The sequence below is a fragment of the Carcharhinus amblyrhynchos genome, chromosome 35 (assembly GCF_965287045.1).
Source record: "Carcharhinus amblyrhynchos chromosome 35, sCarAmb.v2.hapA, whole genome shotgun sequence".
Taxonomy (NCBI): domain Eukaryota; kingdom Metazoa; phylum Chordata; class Chondrichthyes; order Carcharhiniformes; family Carcharhinidae; genus Carcharhinus; species Carcharhinus amblyrhynchos.
In genome coordinates this window covers 2,103,201-2,125,347 of record NC_137358.1, presented here as the reverse complement: position 1 = coordinate 2,125,347, position 22,147 = coordinate 2,103,201, and the positions used below count along the sequence as shown (strand labels likewise).

Genomic DNA, 22,147 nt, shown 5'->3' with positions numbered 1-22,147 from the left:
TTGTTTCTCACATGCTACACTGACAAAGCATACTGTTCATAGAGAAGGAAAGGAGAGGGTGCAGAATGTAGTGTTACAGTCACAGCGAGGGTGTAGAGAAAGATCAACTTAATGCGAGGTAGGTCCATTCAAAAGTCTGGCAGCAGCAGGGAAGAAGCTGTTCTTGAGTCGGTTGGTACGTGACCTCAGACATTTGCACATTTCTCCTGAAGGGTTATTTCCAGAAGGGTTTCGGGAAATCATGTGATGAAATTTCCAAGAAAACAGCCAAGTACATCTGGCTACTATCCAATGGGTTGACCAATTGCCTTACTCCAGGGTGTAGTTGGGAGTTCTAAAGGGTTGTGCTGTTCCATAGAAAAGTTAACTTTGGGCAGGACCTGTGTATGGGTTCTTTGTGTAGTGACGTGAGGCTCCGTTGCCTCTGGAGAGTTAACGCCATCAATGTGCCTGACGCTCTGAGCCTCCGGTGGTTCATGTAACCAACCTCCCTGCCCTCGCGCTGTCACTGTAAACCTCAAAGGCAGCTTGGTCTTTTTTTTGACTCAGCAAGACATCATCACTTGGAACTCATCCTGCTGAAAAGCCGACGCGAGCTGTGTCGACAGTAAATTTCAGAGGAGAGTTGGACAGATACCTGAAGGGGGAGATGATTGTCGGACCATTGCGGGGGGAATGGACAGGAGGAGGTGGGACTAACTGGAAAGCCCTTCCAAAGGGCTAGCACACAGCTCGATGGGCCAAATAGCCTCCTGATGTGTTGCACAAATCAACAGTGCTCGAATCACATGATTGGGTTACAAATTGGGCAGCTAGGCCTTGGTTCAAAATTCCATCCTGATGTGATGTTGGCCAGGGACAGTTGCCAAATGTTGGATCACAATGAATTCTTTGTTGTAAAATGGCCCAGGACAAATAAACATCAATGATTGGCCTACAGAGAGCCAGACTCGTTAGTAGTAATTGGCCCAAAAATTATTCCTTGTGGTCTGTCTTGTAACCAAAGCTCCTCGATCGTATAACTGGCCCAAAACTCAATCAGTGCCATCTATTATTCAATCGAGTCGAGGGTTTTTTTCCCTCCTCGCCCTGTTCCAGGAGTGAACCAGCTTTGACTCGATTACGGGCAACTTTGTCATGAGAAACCTTCCATACAGAGGAATGGGAGGAGGCCATTCAGCCCCTCAAGCATGTTCCCCCCTCACTTTGGATCATCCGTATCACAACTGCATTTCCCAGTCCTTTCTCCCTATTCTGTGATACCGTTGCCCAGTGATCTGATGTTTTTAGAGTTGAAAATGCAAATTGTCCCCCAGCACGTGGCGTTTTGCCGGGGGACAGGGTTCCAGATTTCTGTTCCCCTTGGCGTCTGAAACTAATTTCACTCCTGAACATTCCAAGTCCAATTTAGAAGATGTGGATGGATATCTCAGATTAATTTACACTCTTAAACATTTCTTGTTTAATGCGTTGTGAATATTCCCGCTGATAATGGGAAAGTATGGATGAGGAGAAGGTTCACCAATACTCACCAGATGTGAGCCTTTTGGGTATGGTTGCAATGGGGTTTGAACACAAGACCTTTGAACTCAGGTGATAGGGGGACCCACCTTGAGATGGAAGTTATGAAGAGAGGTTGGAAAGGCTTGGATTGTTTCCTCGGGAGCAGAGAAGACTGAGGGGGCGACCTGATCAAGGTGTACAAGATTATGAGGGACACGGACAGAGTGGATAAGGAGCAGCTGTTCCCCTTAGTTGAAGGGTCAGTCACGAGGGGACAGGTTCAAGGTGAGGAACAGGAGGTTTAGGGGGAATGTGAGGAAAAACCTTTTTACTCAGAGGCTGGTGAGGGTCTGGATTGCGTTGCCTGGGAGGGTGGTGGGGGGCGGATGCCTCACATCCTTTAAAAAGCACCTGGATGAGCACTTGGCCCATCATAACATTCAGGGGTCTGGGCCAAGTGGGATTAGGTGGGCAGGTCAGGGCCTTTCCTGCGGCGGTGCAGGCTCGATGGACCATAGGGTCTCTTCTGCACTGTAGGATTCTGTGATTCCAGAAGGATGTGGGGGCTTTGGAGAGGGTACAGAAAGCATTTCCCAGGATGTTGCCTGGTATGGAGGGCATGAGCTATGAGGAGAGGTTGGAGAAACTTGGTTTGTTCTCACTGGAGCGATGGAGGTTGATAGAAATCTACAAACCTGATAGAAATCTACAAGATGATGAGAGACACGGACAGAGTGGATAGTCAGAAGCTTTTTCCCAGGGTGGAAGAGTCAATTACTCGGGTAAACTAGGGTTTAAGGTGCGGGGGGCAAGGTTTAAAGGAGATGTATGAGGCAGATTTTTTACACAGAGGGTAGTGGGTGCCTGGAACTCACTGCTGGGGGAAAGCGGATTGTTAGTGAGTTTTAAGGGGCATCTTGACAAGTCCATGAATAGGATGGGAATGGAGGGATACGGTCCCCGGAAGGGTAGGGGGTTTTAGTTCAGTCGAGCAGCATGGTCAGTGCAGGCTTGGGGGGGGCCGAAGGGCCTGTTCCTGTGCTGGAATTTTCTTTGTTCTTTGACCCTGTGAAAAGACTGTTCCGTCGTCCAAGGGGTTGGAACGACAAATATTCTTTCAGGAGGAGCCTAGTTAAAGCAGTTGAGGTAATTTTGCCCAGGAACATCCTTTCCCACTGTCCGAGTGGGAAGGGAACGTCTCCTTCTTACTGATCTGATTGACACGTGACTCCAGGCCCAGAGTAAAGCAGCTGCTTTAGAAGTTATTTGGTTCTGATCACACGGTCTGCAGCGGCTCAAGAAGGCGGCTTTGCCCCCCCCCCCAACCCCCTCCCCCCCAACCCTCTCCCCCCCCCCCCCACCCCCCCAACCCCCTCCCCCCCAACCCTCTCCCCCCCCCCCACCCCACCCCACCCCCACCCCCGCCCCCTCCAATCATCCTCTCAAGGGATGGGCAATAAATGTTGGCCTAGCCAATGACAGCCAAGAATGAATAAATGAAATAATTTTATCATTTTTAATATCAGGCTCCAATATTGTGAGGCTAGAGAAGTTCGGATTGTGAGCCAGAGAAAGGAGACTCACGAGTGGTTTTGATTTATTAGGTGTGTGTGTTTCCGCCCGCAGTCCCCAGACACTGCTCCCCACTTTGAGGTGGTGATTTAACCGAGGATCGCCACACCCCCAGGCGAGGTTGAGAAAGCAAGTTCCTCATGAATAACCTCAGCCAGTATGAGAATTGAACCCACGCTGTTGACAGCGCTCTGCATCACTAACCAGCTGTCCAGCCAACTGAGTTAACCTGGCCCCCAGTACATCAGATAGGCAATAACTCTTCCCACTGGTGGGAGAGGGGGAGTGGCTCAGTAACTAGAGGGGGTAAACTGCTGCCTCACAGCGCCAGGGACCCGGGTTCAATTCCAGCCTCAGGCTCACTGTCCGTGCGGAGTCTGTCATTCTCCCCGTATCTGCGTGGGTTTCCTCCGGGTGCTCCAGTTTCCTCCCACAGTCTGAAAGACGTGCTGGTTAGGGCACACTGACTGTGCCAAATTCTCCCTCAGTGTAACCCGAACAGGCGCCAGAGTGTGGCAACTGGGCGATTTTCACAGTAACTTCATTGCAGTGTTAATGTAAGCCTACTTGCAAGACTAACAAATAAACTTCAAACTAAAGGACACAGGTTGAATATCATTGGTGAAAGGTTGGATGTGGAGGTTGTTTTTACACAGCGAGTTGTGATCTGGAAGGCGTTGCCTCAGAGAACGACAGGAACAGATTCAAACAGAACTTCCTATCGGGGGATTGGAGAAATGCTGGAAAATGAAGCATTTAATTGGGTTATTGAGAATCAGAGGGAGGCGAGTAAATAGTGGATGCTGATTGGAAGAGCCAGCACAGTCCTGGGAGGCTGAATGGTCTCCCGTGTTGTATGATCCAAACTCCGATTTTCTTGTTTTTTGTGGGGTGCCGGGTGAGATGGGGAGTGAGTTCCACACAGACTGGAAACCATCCCAACCAACTGACCACACATCACTGAGCCACCAACAACCGCCTCCCCCCCTCCCCTCCCCTGATGGTGCAGGACCCACAGCCAGGAGACAGGGGTCCCGACCCACACCCCCGTCCCCACTTACCACTGCCCCACTCGCTTCCCCCTCCCCCAGTGCCCCATTTTCCACTCCCCTCTTCCTCCCCCACTACCCTTCCCCACCTCCCCCTCCCCTCCCCCTCCCCCTCCCCCTCCCCCACTCCCTTCCTCCTCCACCCCTTCTCCCCTCCTCCACTTTCCCCTCCCCATTCCCTTCCCCCTCCTCCACACCCACTCTCCGCTCCCCCTCCCACCCTCCCGTCCCCTGCCTCCCCCTTCTTCACATCCCCTATCCCTCCACCATCCCCCCTTCTCCCACTTCCCCTTCCCCTCCACCACTTCCCCCCCCTCCCCATCCCTCCCCCACTTTCCCCTCCCCCCTCACTCCCCCTCCCCCACTTTCCCCTCCCCCCCAGTCCCCCTCCCCCAATTCCCCCCCCGCCCATTCCCCTACCCCTCCTCCACAACCCCATCCCCCTCTCCCCACTCCCTCCCACTTCCCCCTCCCCCCGCTCCCTTCCCCTTCCTCCATATCCCTCCCCCACTCCCACCTCCTCCACTTCCCCCTCCCCTGCTTCCCCTTCCGCCCTCTCCCCTCCCCCCACTACCCCAGTTCCTCACTCCCACCCACCCCCCCCCTCCAACTTCCCCACCCCCTTCCCCCCTCCCCCAATTCCCTTCCCCATATCCCCACTCCCCCTCCCCCCACTGATACCCCTCCAACTCCCCTTCTCCCCCACTGCCGTCGCCGTCCCCTCTCACCTCTTCCCCCACTCCCACCCCAGCCTCCTCCCCCCCCCACACCCCCTCTCTCCCCCACCCCCCACCCACCTCTCTGTAACCCAGAGCCCCATTCACACTTGGCTCTGCGATGGGGATTGGCTCAGGCTGGGTTTGTTGGGCTAAAATATCACAGCTTCTCACCTTTAACCATGAGATCTCAGGGAGGTGAGGCCTGCCACCCCCCCCCCCCCCCACCCCCACTCCCCCCCACCCCCCAGTATAACTGCGATCTGCCAATGTTTCTGGGTGGATGATCTGTGGCCCTCACAAACGGACCACCCCCACTCCGCTGTTCTCCTGCACAAACCCCCCCCCCCCATCTCTTTTTGTGACGTTGGAATTGTGTCGGAATCGGAAGGACTGGAAGTCAAAAAACAAAGAGGAACTCACGTAAGAAGTATTCAGCCGCATCGGCTTCATAATCCGTGTCTTCCGGGAAGTGGTCAATCTGTTTACATAAACCTTAAAATTTCCTGTTTGGGGAAAGAGAGAGAGAGAGAAGTCACCTCTCAGTGAGAGTGAATAAACCAGGGTGTGAATCATTCCATCGGTGACAATCATTGCCACTCTCTCGACAGGGGAACAGAATGGGGGGGGGTGGGGTGGGGGCATTCATACAGTTGTAGGTGGGGTGGGGGTGTTACTGTGATTCCGATATCTGGGTAAGTAGGAGAGGGGGAACACGCAGCTCGGTTTCTATCCACATTGAGTAGCGTACGCTGTCCTGAACACCGTCAGGCTCACAACCATCTCACTTCAACACAGAGGCAACCGGAATCCAGGGAAATATGAGCAGGAGGAGGCCATTCAGCCCCTCAGGTCCTGTTCCAGATCAGCCATGATCTTATTGAATGGCGGGGCAGGCTCGAAGGGCCAGATGGCCTACTCCTGCTCCTATTTCTTATGTTCTTATGTTCTTATGTTCCACCATTCAGTTAGGTCATGGCCAGTCTGTACCTTAACGCCATCTGCCTGCCTTAATCCCCTCCTTGCCTAATGATTGGTTTCTGAAATGGAGAAATGACCCCTCAACCTTGTAAGCTGATTTCCACAACTCTGGACACATCACACTGGAGATATCTCACTGGAAATATAGATATCACACCGATAATAAAGAGAGCCGACGAGGGAGCGAGCTATCTTGGATCTGGTGCTATGTAATGAGGCGGGTAGAATTAGGGACCTTGAGGTGAAGGATCCTCTTGGAGAGAGTGATCATTGTATGGTGGAGTTTCTGTTGCAGATGGAGGAGGAGAAAGTGGGTTCCCGGACACGTGTCCTTTGTTTGAATAGAGGGGAGTATGGTAGGATGAGAGAAGAATTGGCGAATGTGGACTGGGGGAGCGCGTTGGAAGGTAGGTCTGCTGAGGAGCAGTGGAGGATCTTTAAGGAGATCTTTCTTGGTGCTCAGCAGAAATTTATTCCGATGGTTAAAAAGGACAGTAGGAAGAGAGGTAATAAGCCGTGGATAACGAAGGAGGTGAAGGAAAGTGTTAAATTAAAAGCGGAGGAATTTAGAGTAGCTAAGAGCAGTGGGCGAGAAGAGGATTGGGAAAGGTTTAAATGTCAACAAAGATTGACAAAAAGTTGATAAAGGAGGGTAGAAGAAGCTATGAAGCTGGGCTAGCACTTAATATAAAAAAGGATAGCAAGAGTTTTTATAAATATATAAAAAGGAAGAGGCTGGCTAGGGTGAACGTTGGTCCCTTAGCGGATGAGAAAGGGGACCTAGTGGTAGGGGATGGGGATATGGCTAAGGTCTTGAATAACTTTTTTTCTGTCTTCACGGAGGAGGACGTGAATAATTTGCCGGGTGTTTGCGATTGGAAAGGGTGGTAGGACTGGAGGGTCTTAATGACATTACTGTTACTAGAGAGGTGGTGCGCAACAGACTGGAGGGGCTGATTGTGGACAAGTCCCCAGGACCGGATGGAATGCATCCGAGGGTTCTGAAAGAAATGGCGGGAGGTGATAGTGGATGCCTTGGTGGTTATTTTCCAGACGTCGCTGGATTCCGGGGAAGTGCCGGAGGATTGGAAAACGGCTAATGTTACGCCGTTGTTTAAGAAGGGTGCCAGGCAAAAGGCGGGGAATTACAGGCCGGTTAGTTTAACGTCTGTGGTAGGTAAAATGTTAGAATCCGTCATTAAGGAGGAAATTGCGAGGCATCTTGAAGGGAATTGGTTGATAGGGCAGACGCAACACGGTTTCATTAAAGGGAAGTCGTGTCTGACAAATTTACTGGAGTTCTATGAGGATGTGTCTAGGGCGGTGGATAGAGGAGAGCCGGTGGATGTGGTCTTTCTGGATTTTCAGAAGGCGTTTGATAAGGTACCTCACAAGAGGTTACTGCAGAAGGTCAGAGGACATGGAGTTGGGGGTAGGGTGTTAGCGTGGATAGAGGATTGGTTGTCAAATAGGAGGCAGAGAGTGGGGGTCAATGGGTGCTATTCGGATTGGCGGTTGGTGACTAGTGGGGTGCCCCAGGGGTCGGTGCTGGGGCCTCAGCTATTTACCATTTATATAGATGATCTGGAGGAGGGAACCGAGTGTAGGGTGTCGAAATTTGCTGATGACACCAAGATTGGGGGAAAGGCAAATTGTGTGGAGGGTGTGGAGAGTCTGCAGAAGGATCTAGATAGGCTGGGCGAATGGGCCAGGAAATGGCAAATGGAATTTAATGTTGGCAAGTGTGAGGTGGTCCACTTTGGTAGGAAGAATGGTAGGAAGGACTATTACTTACGTGGCGAAAAACTGCAGCAGGCGACGGTGCAGAGGGACCTCGGGGTCCTTGTGCATGAGTCGCAAAAACCCAGCCTGCAGGTGCAGCAGGTGGTCAGGAAGGCGAATAGGATGCTGGCCTTCATAGCGAGGGGGATTGAATATAAAAGTAGGGAGGTCTTGCTGCAGCTGTATAGGGCATTGGTGAGGCCGCAGCTGGAGTACTGTGTGCAGTTTTGGGCGCCGCACCTGCGCAAGGATATTTTGGCCTTGGAGGGAGTGCAGAGGAGGTTTACTAGGCTGATACCGGAGTTGAGGGGGTTGAGCTATGAGGAGAGGCTGAATAAACTAGCTTGTACTCGTTAGAGTTTAGAAGAATGAGGGGAGATCTCATTGAGACGTATAAGATGATGAATGGGATGGATAGGATAGAGGTGGAAAGACTCTTCCCGCTCAAAAAAAGACAGTAGGACTAGGGGGCACAGCCTCAAGATAAAGGGGGGGCGGTTCAGAACGGAGTTGAGGAGGAACTTCTTCACTCAAAGGGTGGTGAATCTCTGGAATTCTCTGCCCGTTGAAGTGGTGGAGGCTGCCTCGCTAAATATTTTTAAGAAGCGGGTTGATGGGTTTTTGATAAGAGAGGGGATTAAGGGTTATGGGGAGAGGGCGGGAAAGTGGAACTGAGCCACGACAGATCAGCCATGATCTTATTGAATGGCGGGGCAGGCTCGAAGGGCCAGATGGCCTACTCCTGCTCCTATTTCTTATGTTCTTATGTTCTTATATCACACTGATAATAAAGATATCACACTGATAATATAGATATCACACCGATAATATAGATATCACACTGGAGATATATAGAACATACAACATCGAACACGACAGCACAAACAGGCCCTTCGGCCCACAAGTAGCGCCGATCACATCCATACCTACCAGGCCATAGAACTGTCTGTAACTCCCAATCCCATTAGATCCCATATACTCATCCAGAAGTCTTTTAAAAGACCCCAGTGAGTTCGCCTCTACCACCACCGACGGCTTGATTCACAGTGTGATATCTCCAGCATGACATCTATATGTATATATATATAGATGTCACACTGGAGATATCATGCTGGTGATATCTCACTGAAGATATAGAAATCTCACTGGAGATATCACACTGGAAACATCATGTTGGCGATATCTCACTAGAGATGTAGATATCACACTGGAGATATCACACTGGAGATATCACACTGGAGATATCTCACTGGAGATATCACGCTGGAGATATCACACTGGAGATATCTTACTGGAGATATCACACTGGAGATATCACACTGGAGATATCTCACTGGAGATATCATACTGGAGATATCTTACTGGAGATATCACACTGGAGATATCACACTGGGGATATCACACTGGAGATATCTTACTGGAGATATCACACTGAAGATATCTTACTGGAGATATCACACTGGAGATATCTTACTGGAGATATCACACTGGAGATATCACACTGGGGATATCACACTGGAGATATCTTACTGGAGATATCACACTGAAGATATCTTACTGGAGATATCACACTGGAGATATCTCACTGGAGATATCACACTGGAGATACCTTACTGGAGATATCACACTGGAGATATCACACTGGGGATATCACACTGGAGATATCTTACTGGAGATATCACACTGAAGATACCTTACTGGAGATATCACACTGGAGATATCTCACTGGAGATATCACACTGGAGATATCTCACTGGAGCAGACAGGCTTGGATAGATTTTTGGAGACTAAAGGAACCCAGTGCTGAGACAATGGGGCAGGGACACTGGCATTTCATCATATTGAATGGTGCAGGTGACCCAAGAGGTTGGAGGAAGTCTTCCTGCTTCTGCTTCGAATGTTCTTGCGACTGAACTCTGCCCATTCATTCTCATTACATAGAGTACCAAAGGATCAAATCTTTTCTATCATAGAATCATAGAATCATAGAATCCCTACAGTGCAGAAGGAGGAGGTCATTTGGCCCATCGAGTTTGTGACAATAACAATCCCACCTATCCCTGTAACACCACATATTTACCCCACTAAACCCCCTGACACTAAAGGGGCAATTTAGCATGGCCAATCCACCTAACCTGGACATCTTTGGACACTAGGGGTGGGGTTTTCTGGGCATGCTTGCTCCAATACCAAAGAATCTGCCTGAGGTCAACAGACCTTTATATGTCCTGCCCCCCACCACCCCCCCCAACCCGCTTCCATGGGAAAATCCCCCCCTCAGGGACAATTTAGTACGACCAATCCACCAAACCTGCACATCCAATGGATCAAACCTCTCCCTGGTCAATTCCATTGGCCAGGTGGTCTTACTTACTCTTATTAAAAGAATTCCAATGATTCGGAGATGATTAGATCCGGGATTGAGGTGGAATCACAAGACCAACCTCTGTGCGCGATATCCAAAAACACATGCCAAAGGCATCAGAGCAGCGAACCCCAACAAACACCCATTTACCCACCCCCCCCCCCCCCCCCCCCCCACCACCACCATCCCCCCAGCCTCGGCAGAACAAGCCTGAGGTGAATGGTGGACCTGTGCCGTGCCCAGCCCTGGGATATTACAAATCACACACAGCAGGTCGGAATTAGTGAAACTGCATCAGAAAGTGTGAGCAAGACCTTTGGAACATTTGCATATCGTGAACAATGCAGTCCCCATGTTCCCAGGAGCTATTTTTGAAGACAGACACAGTCGTGCTGACAGAGAATTTAAAAAAAAACTTTAATTAGCCAATGTTTTAAAAAACATCCGGTTTCTCTGCTCTCTGGGGAGATTACTCTACCCAGGTGGGTGGTGAGGCTGCATCGAGATCCATATCATAGCGAGATGAGATAGAATAAATCCTCGGGGCGGCGGGGGGGGTCTCCTCCAGCTTTGTGCTTTAGTAGGGACAGGAGGAGGCCATTCAGCCCTTCCAGACCTGCTCCACCCTCCAAGGCTGATCGCTATCCTCCATTCCATTTCTCTTGTTCCCTCTCCCTGGGCCCCTTTACCCCATAAATTTCGACAAATCTCAGCCCCGAAAGCTCCAGTTGACCGTCACATCCACGACATTTTGGGGGAGAGGTTCCCAGATCTCCAGTAGCCTTTGTGTGAAGAATTATTTTCCAATTTCCCTCGTAAATAATCCCATTTTCATCTTCACATTCCGTTCCCCCCCGCAACTCCAAAGTTGGACGGGACAGTGGGTTAGCACTACTGTCTCACAACGCCAGGGACCAGGTTCAATTCCTGCCTCGGGTCACTGTCTGTGTGGAGTCTGCACGTTCTCCCTGTATCTGCATGGGTTTCCTCCAGGTGCTCTGGTTTCCTCCCACACTCCTGGTTAAGTGGATTGGCCATGCTAAATTGTCCCTTAACGCCCAAAGATGTGTAGGTTAGGTGGGTTGGCCATGCCAAATTATCCCTTAGTGTCAGGAGGACTAGCTAGTGTAAATGCATGGAGTTGTGGGGATAGGGCCTGGGTGGGATTGCGTTGGTGCAGACTCGATGGGCCAAATGGCCTCCTTCTGCACTCTAGGCATTCCATGTGTAGCTTAGACGGATTGGCTGTGGTAAGCTTAAGTTTATTTATTAGTGCCACAAGTAGACTTACATTAACACTGCAATGAAGTTACTGCGAGAATCCCCTAGTTGCCACACTCCGGCACCTGTTTGGGTACACTGAGGGAGAATTTAGCACGGCCAATGTCCCTAATCAGCATATTTTTCGGACTGTAAGAGGAAACCAGAGCACCCGGAGAAAGCCCACACAGACACGGGGAGAATGTGCAGACCCCACACAGACAGTGACCCGAGCTGGGACTCGAACCCGGGTCCCTGGCGCTGTGAGGCAGCAGTGCTAACCACTGTGCCACCCACAGTGGGAGAGGGTCCCAGATCCCTAATGCCCTTTGTGTGAAGAATTGCTTCCCGATTTCCCTCGTAAATGATGCAGCTCTGACCTTCCCATTCCGAAACTCCAAAGCTGCGTGGTTTAGATGGATTAGCCATGGTAAACGTGTGCGGTTATGGGGAGAGAGTTTCACAGTAAATTCATTGCAGTGTTAAGCCTACTTGTAACAGCGGCAAGTTGTGGAGTCTCCCCATGTCTGTATGGGTTTCCTCCGGGTGCTCCGGTTTCCTCTTACAATCCGAAAGACGTGCAGGTTAGGTGGATTGGCCGTGCTAAATTGCACCTTGGTGTCAGGGGGATTAGCAGGGTGGAGTTATGGGATTGGGTCTGGATGGGATTGTGGTCAGTGCAGATTCGATGGACTGAATGGCCTCCGTCTGCACTGTAGGATTCTATGATTCCATTCTATGAAGCACCCTTGCCATGTCCACCTTGCTGAGCCTGTTCAGGGCCTTGTACGGTCCAGTCAAGTCAACCCCCTCACTCTTTTAAACTCCATGGAAACGAGCCCAACCTGTCAAACCTTTCCTCATAAAACAACCCACTCATTCCCGGGATTTGTCTGGTAAACCTCCTCGAACCATCTCCCAACTCATTCCCATCATGCCCCAAAGAAGGAAGTCATGCTCTGGATGTTTTAAAGATTGCGATTAGATCGCTCCTCAATATTCCAAACTTGAGGGAATGCAATAGCAAGCCCGTGCAGTCCCAATGTATTATTTATCCCCTTTTGGTTTTGCTATCGTTCAGATCAAGGTGTGCTTCCTGCCCACCAAACGTAATCCCAGGGGGAGGACCGGGGGCCAGATGTCATACGTGGCTCCGGATATATTCAGTGAGGCGGTGACACCGTCAACCTCTCACCCCGGTGCCCGTGGGCAGCATTCTCCCCTCAGCATCAGGAGTTCAGAGTTCGAGCCCCATTCCAGTACTCAGGGAGTGCCGCACTGTCAGAGGGTCAGTGCTGAGGGAGTGCCGCACTGTCAGAGGGTCAGTGCTGAGGGAGTGCCGCACTGTCAGAGGGTCAGTGCTGAGGGAGTGCCGCACTGTCAGAGGGTCAGTGCTGAGGGACTGCCGCACTGTCAGAGGGTCAGTGCTGAGGGAGTGCCGCACTGTCAGGGGGTCAGTGCTGAGGGAGTGCCGCACTGTCAGAGGGTCAGTGCTGAGGGAGTGTCGCACTGTCAGAGGGTCAGTGCTGAGGGAGTGCCGCACTGTCAGAGGGTCAGTGCTGAGGGAGTGCCGCACTGTCAGAGGGTCAGTGCTGAGGGAGTGCCGCACTGTCAGAGGGTCAGTACTGAGGGAGTGCCGCACTGTCAGAGGGTCAGTGCTGAGGGAGTGCCGCACTGTCAGAGGGTCAGTGCTGAGGGAGTGCCGCACTGTCAGAGGGTCAGTGCTGAGGGAGTGCCGCACTGTCAGAGGGTCAGTGCTGAGGGAGTGCCGCACTGTCAGAGGGTCAGTGCTGAGGGAGTGCCGCACTGTCAGAGGGTCAGTACTGAGGGAGTGCCGCACTGTCAGAGGGTTAGTGTGAGGGAGTGCCGCACTGTCAGAGGGTCAGTGCTGAGGGAGTGTCGCACTGTCAGAGGGTCAGTACTGAGGGAGTGCCGCACTGTCAGAAGGTCAGTGCTGAGGGAGTGCCGCACTGTCAGAGGGTCAGTACTGAGGGAGTGCCGCACTGTCAGAGGGTCAGTGCTGAGGGGGTGCCGCACTGTCAGAGGGTCAGTGCTGAGGGAGTGCCGCACTGTCAGAAGGTCAGTACTGAGGGAGTGCCGCACTGTCAGAGGGTCAGTGCTGAGGGAGTGCCGCACTGTCAGAGGGTCAGTGCTGAGGGAGTGCCGCACTGTCAGAGGGTCAGTGCTGAGGGAGTGCCGCACTGTCAGAGGGTCAGTGCTGAGGGAGTGCCGCACTGTCAGAGGGTCAGTGCTGAGGGAGTGCCGCACTGTCAGAGGGTTAGTGTGAGGGAGTGCCGCACTGTCAGAGGGTCAGTGCTGAGGGAGTGCCGCACTGTCAGAGGGTCAGTGCTGAGGGAGTGCCGCACTGTCAGAGGGTCAGTACTGAGGGAGTGCCGCACTGTCAGAGGGTCAGTACTGAGGGAGTGCCGCACTGTCAGAGGGTCAGTGCTGAGGGAGTGCCGCACTGTCAGAGGGTCAGTGCTGAGGGAACGCCGCACTGTCAGAGGGTCAGTGCTGAGGGAGCGCCGCACTGTCAGAGGGTCAGTGCTGAGGGAGTGCCGCACTGTCAGAGGGTCAGTGCTGAGGGAGTGCCGCACTGTCAGAGGGTCAGTGCTGAGGGAGTGCCGCACTGTCAGAGGGTCAGTGCTGAGGGAGCGCCGCACTGTCAGAGGGTCAGTGCTGAGGGAGCGCCGCACTGTCAGAGGGTCAGTGCTGAGGGAGTGCCGCACTGTCAGAGGGTCAGTGCTGAGGGAGTGCCGCACTGTCAGAAGGTTAGCGTTGTTGATTGTTGGAAAAACCCATCTGGTTCACTAATGTCCTTTAGGGAAGGAAATCTGCTGTCCTTACCCGGTCTGGCCTACATGTGATCCAGACCCTCAGCAATGCGGTTACCTCCGCCATGGCTAACCACTCCGCTTGAACTAAAGCAAATAAACTAATATCTTGAGGCCATGTGCCAAGATTGGGAGAGCTGTCTCACAGACTAGTCTACAGTCTGAATTGGTCACATTCCTAGAATGATACCTTACCATCAATGTCCCAGGCCCTGCCATCACCAGCCCTGGGTATACCCTGTCTCACTGGCAGCACACGGTCAGGAGGGAGCAGCGTGGGGGACCCCAACATTGACACGCGACCCCGTGAAGTCTCATGGATCCAGGTCAAACATTGGCGAGGACACCTCCGGCTTAGCACAATTCCACAGCCACCGAACCGGATCCAAGTCCTTCCAAATCCAGTCGGGAATGGCGATGGACAATTAAAGCAACTCACTGGAAGAGGAAACCCCACAAATATCCCCCTTGTCAGTGATGGAGGAGCCCAGCACATCAGTGCAACAGATAAGGCTGAAACATTCACAGCAATCTTCAGCCAGAATGCAGAGTGGATGATCCATCTCCAGCCTCCTCCAGAGATTCCCAGGATCCCAGATGTCAGTGTCCAGCCAATTCGATTCACTCCACGTGATATCCAGAAACGGTTGGAGGAACTGGATGCTACAAAGGCGAGGGGCCCTGATAACACTCTGGCAATAGTACTGAAGGTTTGTGCTCTAGAACTCGCCGCTCCCCTAGCCAAGCTCTTCCAGTACAGTTACAACACTGGCATCTACTCAACAATGTGGAAAATTGCCCAGGTATGTCCTGTATACAAAAAGCAGGACAAATCCAACCTGGCCAATTACTGCCCAATCAGTCTACTCTCGATCATCAGTAAAGTGATGGAAGGGGTCATCGACAGCGCTACCCCCAGCACCTGCTCAGCAATAACCTGCTCAGTGACACCCAGTTTGGGCTTTGCCAGGGTCACCCAGCTCCTGACCTCATTACAGCTTCAAACATGGACAAAAGGGCTGAATTCCAGAGATGAGGGACAGTGACAGCCTCAACATCAAGGCTGCATCCGACCGAGTGTAGCATCAAGGAGCCTTGGTGAAACTGGAGTCAATGGTTAACGGGGGAAAGCTCTCCACTGGTTGGAGTCAAACCTGGCACAAAGGAAGATGGTTGTGGTGGTTGGAGGTTAATCATCTCAGCTCCAGGACGTCTCAGCAGGAGTCCCTCAGGGGAGTGCCTGAGGCTTAACCTCAGCTGCTTCATCAATGACCTTCCCTCCGTCATAAAGTCAGAAGTGGGGATGTTCACCGATGATTGCACAACGTTCAGCGCCATTCGCAACTCCTCAGATACTGAAGAATCGTGTCCAAATACAGCAAGGTCTGGACAAGATCCAGCCTTGGGCTGGCAAGTGGCAAATCACATTCTTGCCACTTACAAATGCCAGGCAATCATCATCTCCAACAAGAGAGAATCTAACCATTGCTCCTTGACATTCAGTGGTGTTACTATCACTGAATCCTCCACTGTCAACATCCTGGGGGTTATCATTGATCAGAAACTCAACTGGACTCACCACATACAGCTACAAGAAAAGATCAGAGGCTGGGGATCCTCTGCTCAATAATTCACCTCCTGACTCCCCAAAGCCTGTCCACCATCTACAAGGCACAAGTCAGGAGTGTGATGGAATACTCCCCACTTGCCTGGATGGGTGCGGCTCCAACAACACTCAAGAAGCTCAACACCATCCAGGACAAAGCAGCCCCGCTTGATTGGCACCCCATCCCCAAACACCCACTCCCTCCACCACCGACACTCAGTAGCAGCAGTGTGTACCATCTACAAGATACACTGCAGCAACTCACCAAAGATCCTTAGACAGCACCTTCCAAACCCACCACCACTTCCATCTAGAAGGACAAGGGCAGCAGATACAGGGGAACACCACCACTTGGAGGTTTCTTTCCAAGCAATTCACCATCCTGATTTGGAAATATATCGGCTGTTCCTTCACTGTCACTGAGTCAAAATTCTGGAAATCCCACTCTAACAGCACCGTGGGTGTACCTACAGCACAGAGGCAGCAGCGTATCAAGCAGACAGCTCACCAACACTTTCTCAAGAGGAAATCAGGATGGGCACTGAATGCTGGGCTTGGCCAGCGACACCCACAGTAAAAATAAAATTTTTAATAAACCTTGTAGGTGTCTTTCTTGTGATTGTAGAGTGACTGGAGTTCTCTGACCTCTCCCGCGGCTGGGATTCTCCAGACCCGCTGCAGTGACTGGAGTTTTGGCGGAGCGCCAAATTGTCCATTCTCGCTGGCAGTGGATGTACGAGGCCAGGGAATCCCAGTTAGTGTTAAAGTGGTTTTGATCTCACTTATAACAGAAACCGCTGCCAGTAATGTAGCATAATTCAAGAAACATCCCCATGTTCCACACAGAAGGCACTGGGTGGCAATGTGAGAATTGGCAGTGGTGGGCAGTGAGGTAAAAACCACAGGCTACAAAGACTGAGAGAAACACCCAAGTTTCTGGGGAGAGAGAATGTCCAATTGATTTGATTTGATTTATTATTGTCCACATGTATTAGCATACAGACAAAAGTGTTGTCTCTTGCGTGGTATACAGACAGGGCATACTGTTCATAGAGAAGGAAAGGAGAGGGTGCAGAATGTAGTGTTACAGTCAGAGCTAGGGTGTAGAGAAAGATCAGCTTAATGAGAGGTAGGTCCATTCAAAAGTCTGACGGCAGCAGGGAAGAAGCTGTTCTTGAGTCGGTTGGTATGTGACCTCAGACTTTTGTATCCTTTTCCCAACAGAAGAAGGTGGAAGAGAGAATGTCCGGGGTGTGTGGGATCCTTAATTATGCCGGCTGCTTTGCCAAGGCAGCGAGAAGTGTGGACAGAGTCAATGGATGGGAGGCTGGTTTGTGTGATGGATTGGGCTACATTCATGACCTTTTGTAGTTCCTTGTGATCTTGGGCAGAGCAGGAGCCCAGACCGAGCTGTGATACAACCAGAAAGAATGCTTTCTATGGGGCATCAGTAAAAGTTGGTGAGAGTCGTAGCTGAGGTGCCAAATTTCCTTAGCCTTCTGAGAAAGTAGAGGCGTTGGTGGGGCTTTCTTAACCATAGTGTCAGTGTGGGGGGACCAGGTTGTTGGTGATGTGGACACCTAAAAATCTGAAGCTCTCGACCCTTTCTAATTTGTCCCTGTTGATGTAGACAGGGGCATGTTCCCCACTACACTTCCTGAAGTCGATGACAATTTCCTTCGTTTTGTTGACATTGAGGGAGAGATTATTGGTCAACTGCCCACGATACTGGGAGGGGGGATCAGGAGGTGTTCAGGAGGCCAGAATGTAAGTGGATACCAAAGGTTTGTAGGGGGGGGCGATGGGCAGCGGTGGATAGTGGGGGAGGCTGGGTGACTGATTGCAAATAGACACGAGGGTATTCAGTTTGCGGCTACCAGCTCTTACGAGGGCAAGACCAGTCGAAACGCGCGTCAGAAATAAGGATGGAGAAATTTGTTGGGAATTCCATTTGTGTTGCTAAGCAGAGGGATTAGGGAATGACTCAGCTGGTGAAGGTTCAACACGGAGAATCCCGGAGTCCGACTGCTTTCCTGGCAAGGAGAATAAAAAGCAGCAACGCACGCGCACACACACACACACACACACACACACACACACACACACACACACACACACACACACACACACACACACACACATTACCATCCCCGCCCCCACCCCCGCAACCAGCTACCGGACCACAACTGTGTCCTCACCCTGGGTGAGTTTGTGTGGCAGGAAAATGAAAGGCAAATATCCCAGGTCCAATCGTGTTATGTTACTCAGTGGAGATAGATTTTGCTACAAAATGGCTGCCTCGGTGAATTCTGGCGTCCATCTGAAATCATAGGATTATACCTCGTTCACTGACCCACGCTGCGATTAGCTTCTAATCTGCGCTAATGTATTTCTGCTGATTGCTAAGCAGATTATTGGTCACAAATCACATCACGCTGAAGTGGCCACTTTGCATTATCTGTTCCCGCATGAATTGCCCTCAGGATGTACCTCGAGGGGGAGTTGAGGGGGTGGGTAGGAGTCAGCATTGTGAATATTTTGCATCGTTACTCCGCGGATCATTCCTCCTTCCATTACACTGACCCACGTCCAGCTGAGACTCAGGCCACCTCAGCCTCTCTCTCCCTTCATCCTCTGCCTACCTGGTGGAGGCCCGGACATCGTTCTTGGGCTAAAGAGCAGCAACTAACAATCATGCCCCACAAAGGACATCTCCGACAAGACGCAGTAAACCTTGACGTTCAGTGACATTTTTGCCACTGTGATGTCCCCGATGGTGGGGGAGTCCTGAACAGGAGGTCATAGGGGTCATGGGGGGGGGTGGCATGGTGGCGCAGTGGTCACAGCGCCAGGGACCCGGGTTCGATTCCCGGTTTGGGTCTGTGCTGAGACTGCACATTCTCCCCATGTCTGCATGGGTTTCCTCCAGGTTTCCTCCCACAGTCCGTAAGTCGCGCTGGTTAGGGTGCATCAGCCGTGATAAATTCTCCCCCAGTGTACCCAAACAGGCACCAGAGTGTGGCGACTGGGGCATTTTCACATTAACTTCATTGCAGTGTTAATGCAAGCCTACTTGTGACACTAATAAATAAACTTTGAGGATAAGGGGTAAACCTTTTAGGACTGAGGTGAGGAGAAATTTCTTCACCCAGAGGGTGGTGAATGTGTGGAATTCACTCCCACAGAAAGTAGTTGAGGCCAAAACGTTGTGTGATTTCAGGAAGAAATTAGATTTCGCTCTTGGGGCTAAAGGGTTCGAGGGATATGGGGGTGCAAGGGGCGGGGGAGGGGGATCAGGATATTGAATTTGATGATCAGCCATGGTCAAGATGAATAGTGGAGCAGGCTCGAAGGGCCAAATGGCCTCCTCCTGCTTCTAGTTTCTGTGCTTCTATGTTTCTGCTCTATCCCCGACCTTCAATCATCCCAAGAGTTACCATTAATCACACACTCAATTGGAGCAGCCATATAAATATAATTAACTCACGTCCTGGCTCTTCCGGACCCAAATCACAAATCCTTCTAGCTGGTAGAGATCACGGGTTTGGAAGGTGGTGTCAAAGGAGCTTTGGTGAGTTTCTGCAGTATATCTAGTAGATGGCACACACGGCTGCCACTGTGACTGGGTGGGTTATTAAACAGAGGGGGGGGATTAGACTGGGTGGGATATTAAACAGAGAGGGGGGATTAGAGTGGGTGGGATATTGAACAGAGAGTGGGGATTAGACTGGGTGGGTTATTAAACGGAGAGAGGGCAGCAATGTGGGGCCACTGCCCCCCCCACCCCCCCCTCCACTCTGACAGATCGGTGGTGGGAGGGAGTGAATGATTGAAGTGATGGCTACTTTGTCCTGGATGGTGTTGAGTGTTGTTGGGGCCTCTCCCATCCAGGCAAGTGGGGAGTATTCCATCACACTCCTGACTTGTGTCCTTGGAGATGATGGACAGGCTTTGGGGAGTCAGGAGGTGAGTTACTCGCCACAAGATTCCCAACTGCAATACTTGTATCGGGGTCTGTGATTGGGATTCTCTGGGGGGAGAAAGACATCACAATGAAACAGCTCCTGAGAGTGGGATAGAACTTGATCTGTGATTTTGTCGCCTTGTTGGAGAATTGTTCCGTTCTGCAAACCTACAATGATTCATTGTTTCATAATAGTTTCATGTATTCTTTAACAGAGCAAAGTTTCAATGATTTGACATTCACCGGAGAGGCTCTGTGTTATAATAAGAACAGGAATCGTGATACCTTATTAGCCACAGCGCAATATAAATAGTACCAGAGAATTTTACAGCACTGCGTGAGGCCCTTCAGCCCATCATGCCAAAGACAGCTCTCTGAAAGAGCTGTTCAATTAATCCCACTTCCCAGTTCTTGCTGATATTTCGCTCCGGTATTTATCCAAATGCCTTTTTCCACAATTCCTATTGAATCTGCTTCCACCGCCCCTTCAGGCTGCGCCTTCCAGATCACAACAACTCGCTGTGTGAAACAAAACCTCCTCTCCCCATTCAGCCTTTTACCAATTATCTTAAATCAGTGTCCATCGGATCACTCACATCCTTGCTGGCAGAAACAGGGCAAATGAAGATAAACTGTCAAAAGCCTTCATATTTTGAACATCTCGATTAAATCTCCCCGTAAACTTCTCTGCACCAAGGAGAGAAAGCCCAGCAGATCCAATACTGACGTGTCGCCCTGGTCCCTGATCCTTGGGGCTATTTTAACAAACCTCCCATTCTTTGGCTCCAAAGGTTTAATACCTGCAGGTGGCACAGAGATTAACACTGCTGCCTCACAGCGCCATGGACCCGGGTTCGATTCCCAACTTGGGTCACTCTCTGTGTGTAGTCTGCATGTTCTCCCCATGTCTGCATGGGTTTCCTCCGGGTGCTCCGGTTTCCTCCCACAGTCCAAAAGGCATGTTGGTTAGATGCATTGGCCGTGCTAAATTCTCTCTCAGTGTATCCAAACAGGTGCCGGAGTGTGGCGACTGGGGGATTTTCACAGTAACTTCATTGCGGTGTTAATGTAAGCCTACTTGCGACATTGGTAAATATTTGATTTGATTTATTTTTGTCACGTGTATTAGTTTACAGTGAAAAGTACTGTTTCTTGCACGCTATACAGACAAAGCATACTGTTCATAGAGAAGGAAAGGAGAGGGTGCAGAATGTGGTGTTACAGTCATAGCGAGGGTGCAGAGAAAGATCAGCTTAATGCAAGGCAGGTCCATTCAAAAGGTCCATTCATAAACATTGCTGTTTGTGGGATCTTGTTGTGTTAGAGTTACCCACATTATAACAATGACTGCCCTTGTAGAACATCCTTCATTGTTTCCAATGAGATGTATGAAGCAGATTTTTTACACAGAAGGCGGTGGGTGTCTGGAACTCGTTGCCGGGGGAGGCAGTGGAAGTGGATACGATAGTGACTTTTTAAGAGGCGTCTTGACAAATACATGAATAGGATGGGAATAGAGGGATATGGTCCCCGGAAGGGTGGGGGGGTTTAGTTCAGTCGGGCAGCATGGTCAGTGCAGGCTTGGAGGGGCCGAAGGGCCTGTTCCTCTGCTGTAATTTTCTTTGCTCTTTGTTCACTCTGGAGAAGTCCCATGCTGGTGCAGGGCGCTATGGAAATGCAGGTTCTTTTGTTTGATGGAGTCAGGGCTCTGGATCATTAGCCGCTCACGGGGGATTGTTGGGTCAATAGCGAGAGGCAATTAGAGCTCGTCGCTTCTGCTGAAGTCCAGTAATGATATTCAGTGAGTGTGCAGCACGCTGAATGAAGAGAGACAGGCCCCGCTGTGGTACAAATGACAGCCACAGGACACAGCGACTTTACCTGCTCCCACACTGCGCGCACACAGCACAGACTGAATGCAGTACAACACGTCACCTGGGGTTTGTGCTTCCTGCGCCAATAAATATAGATTGTTTAAAGGCATTCAGCTGGGACAGATGTGTGAGTCTGTGCCCCCTTCGCCCCCTCCCCCCACCCCCCCGCCAATCTGTCTTTAAACAAATCTGCTAAAAAACGTAGAAGCCAAACTAAAAGGTTTAAAACTTTAATCGTTCAGGGGGTCTTGAGGTTCAAACGCTCCCCTCCCCCTTTGCAAAGATAGCGGCTGTTCAGAGACATAAGAGCATAAGAAATAAGAGCAGGAGTCGGCCATCCAGCCCCTCGAGCCTGCCCCGCCATTCAATAGGATCATGGCTGATCTGAAGTGGATCAGACCCCGATACAAAGGTATCGACACCTCCAATGTGAGGGCCTGACTGGATTGGGAGATGGAAGTTCGGTCTCCGTTTACTGGAACTGTGCTGGGAATACCGACTCAGGGAGACCACGGAATTCCTACAATGCAGGAGAGGCCATTCAGCCCATCGAGTCTGCACCTGATAGAGTGTCTTTCATAGGCACTTTCCTCCACCCTATCCCTGTAACCCCACACATTTATCATGGCCAATCCACCTAA

General features: G+C 51.0%; 1 protein-coding gene across 1 annotated transcript in view; it reads right to left on the bottom strand.

Moving 5' to 3' along the window:
* LOC145361543 (voltage-dependent calcium channel gamma-2 subunit) overlaps nucleotides 1–22,147 on the bottom strand; it is a 97,956-nt gene that overhangs the window by 22,793 nt on the left and 53,016 nt on the right. Inside the window, exon 3 of the mRNA XM_080217367.1 lies at nucleotides 5,264–5,335. Within this exon, the coding sequence (XP_080073493.1) occupies nucleotides 5,264–5,335 (72 nt within the window). The remainder of the gene's footprint in view (nucleotides 1–5,263; nucleotides 5,336–22,147) is intronic.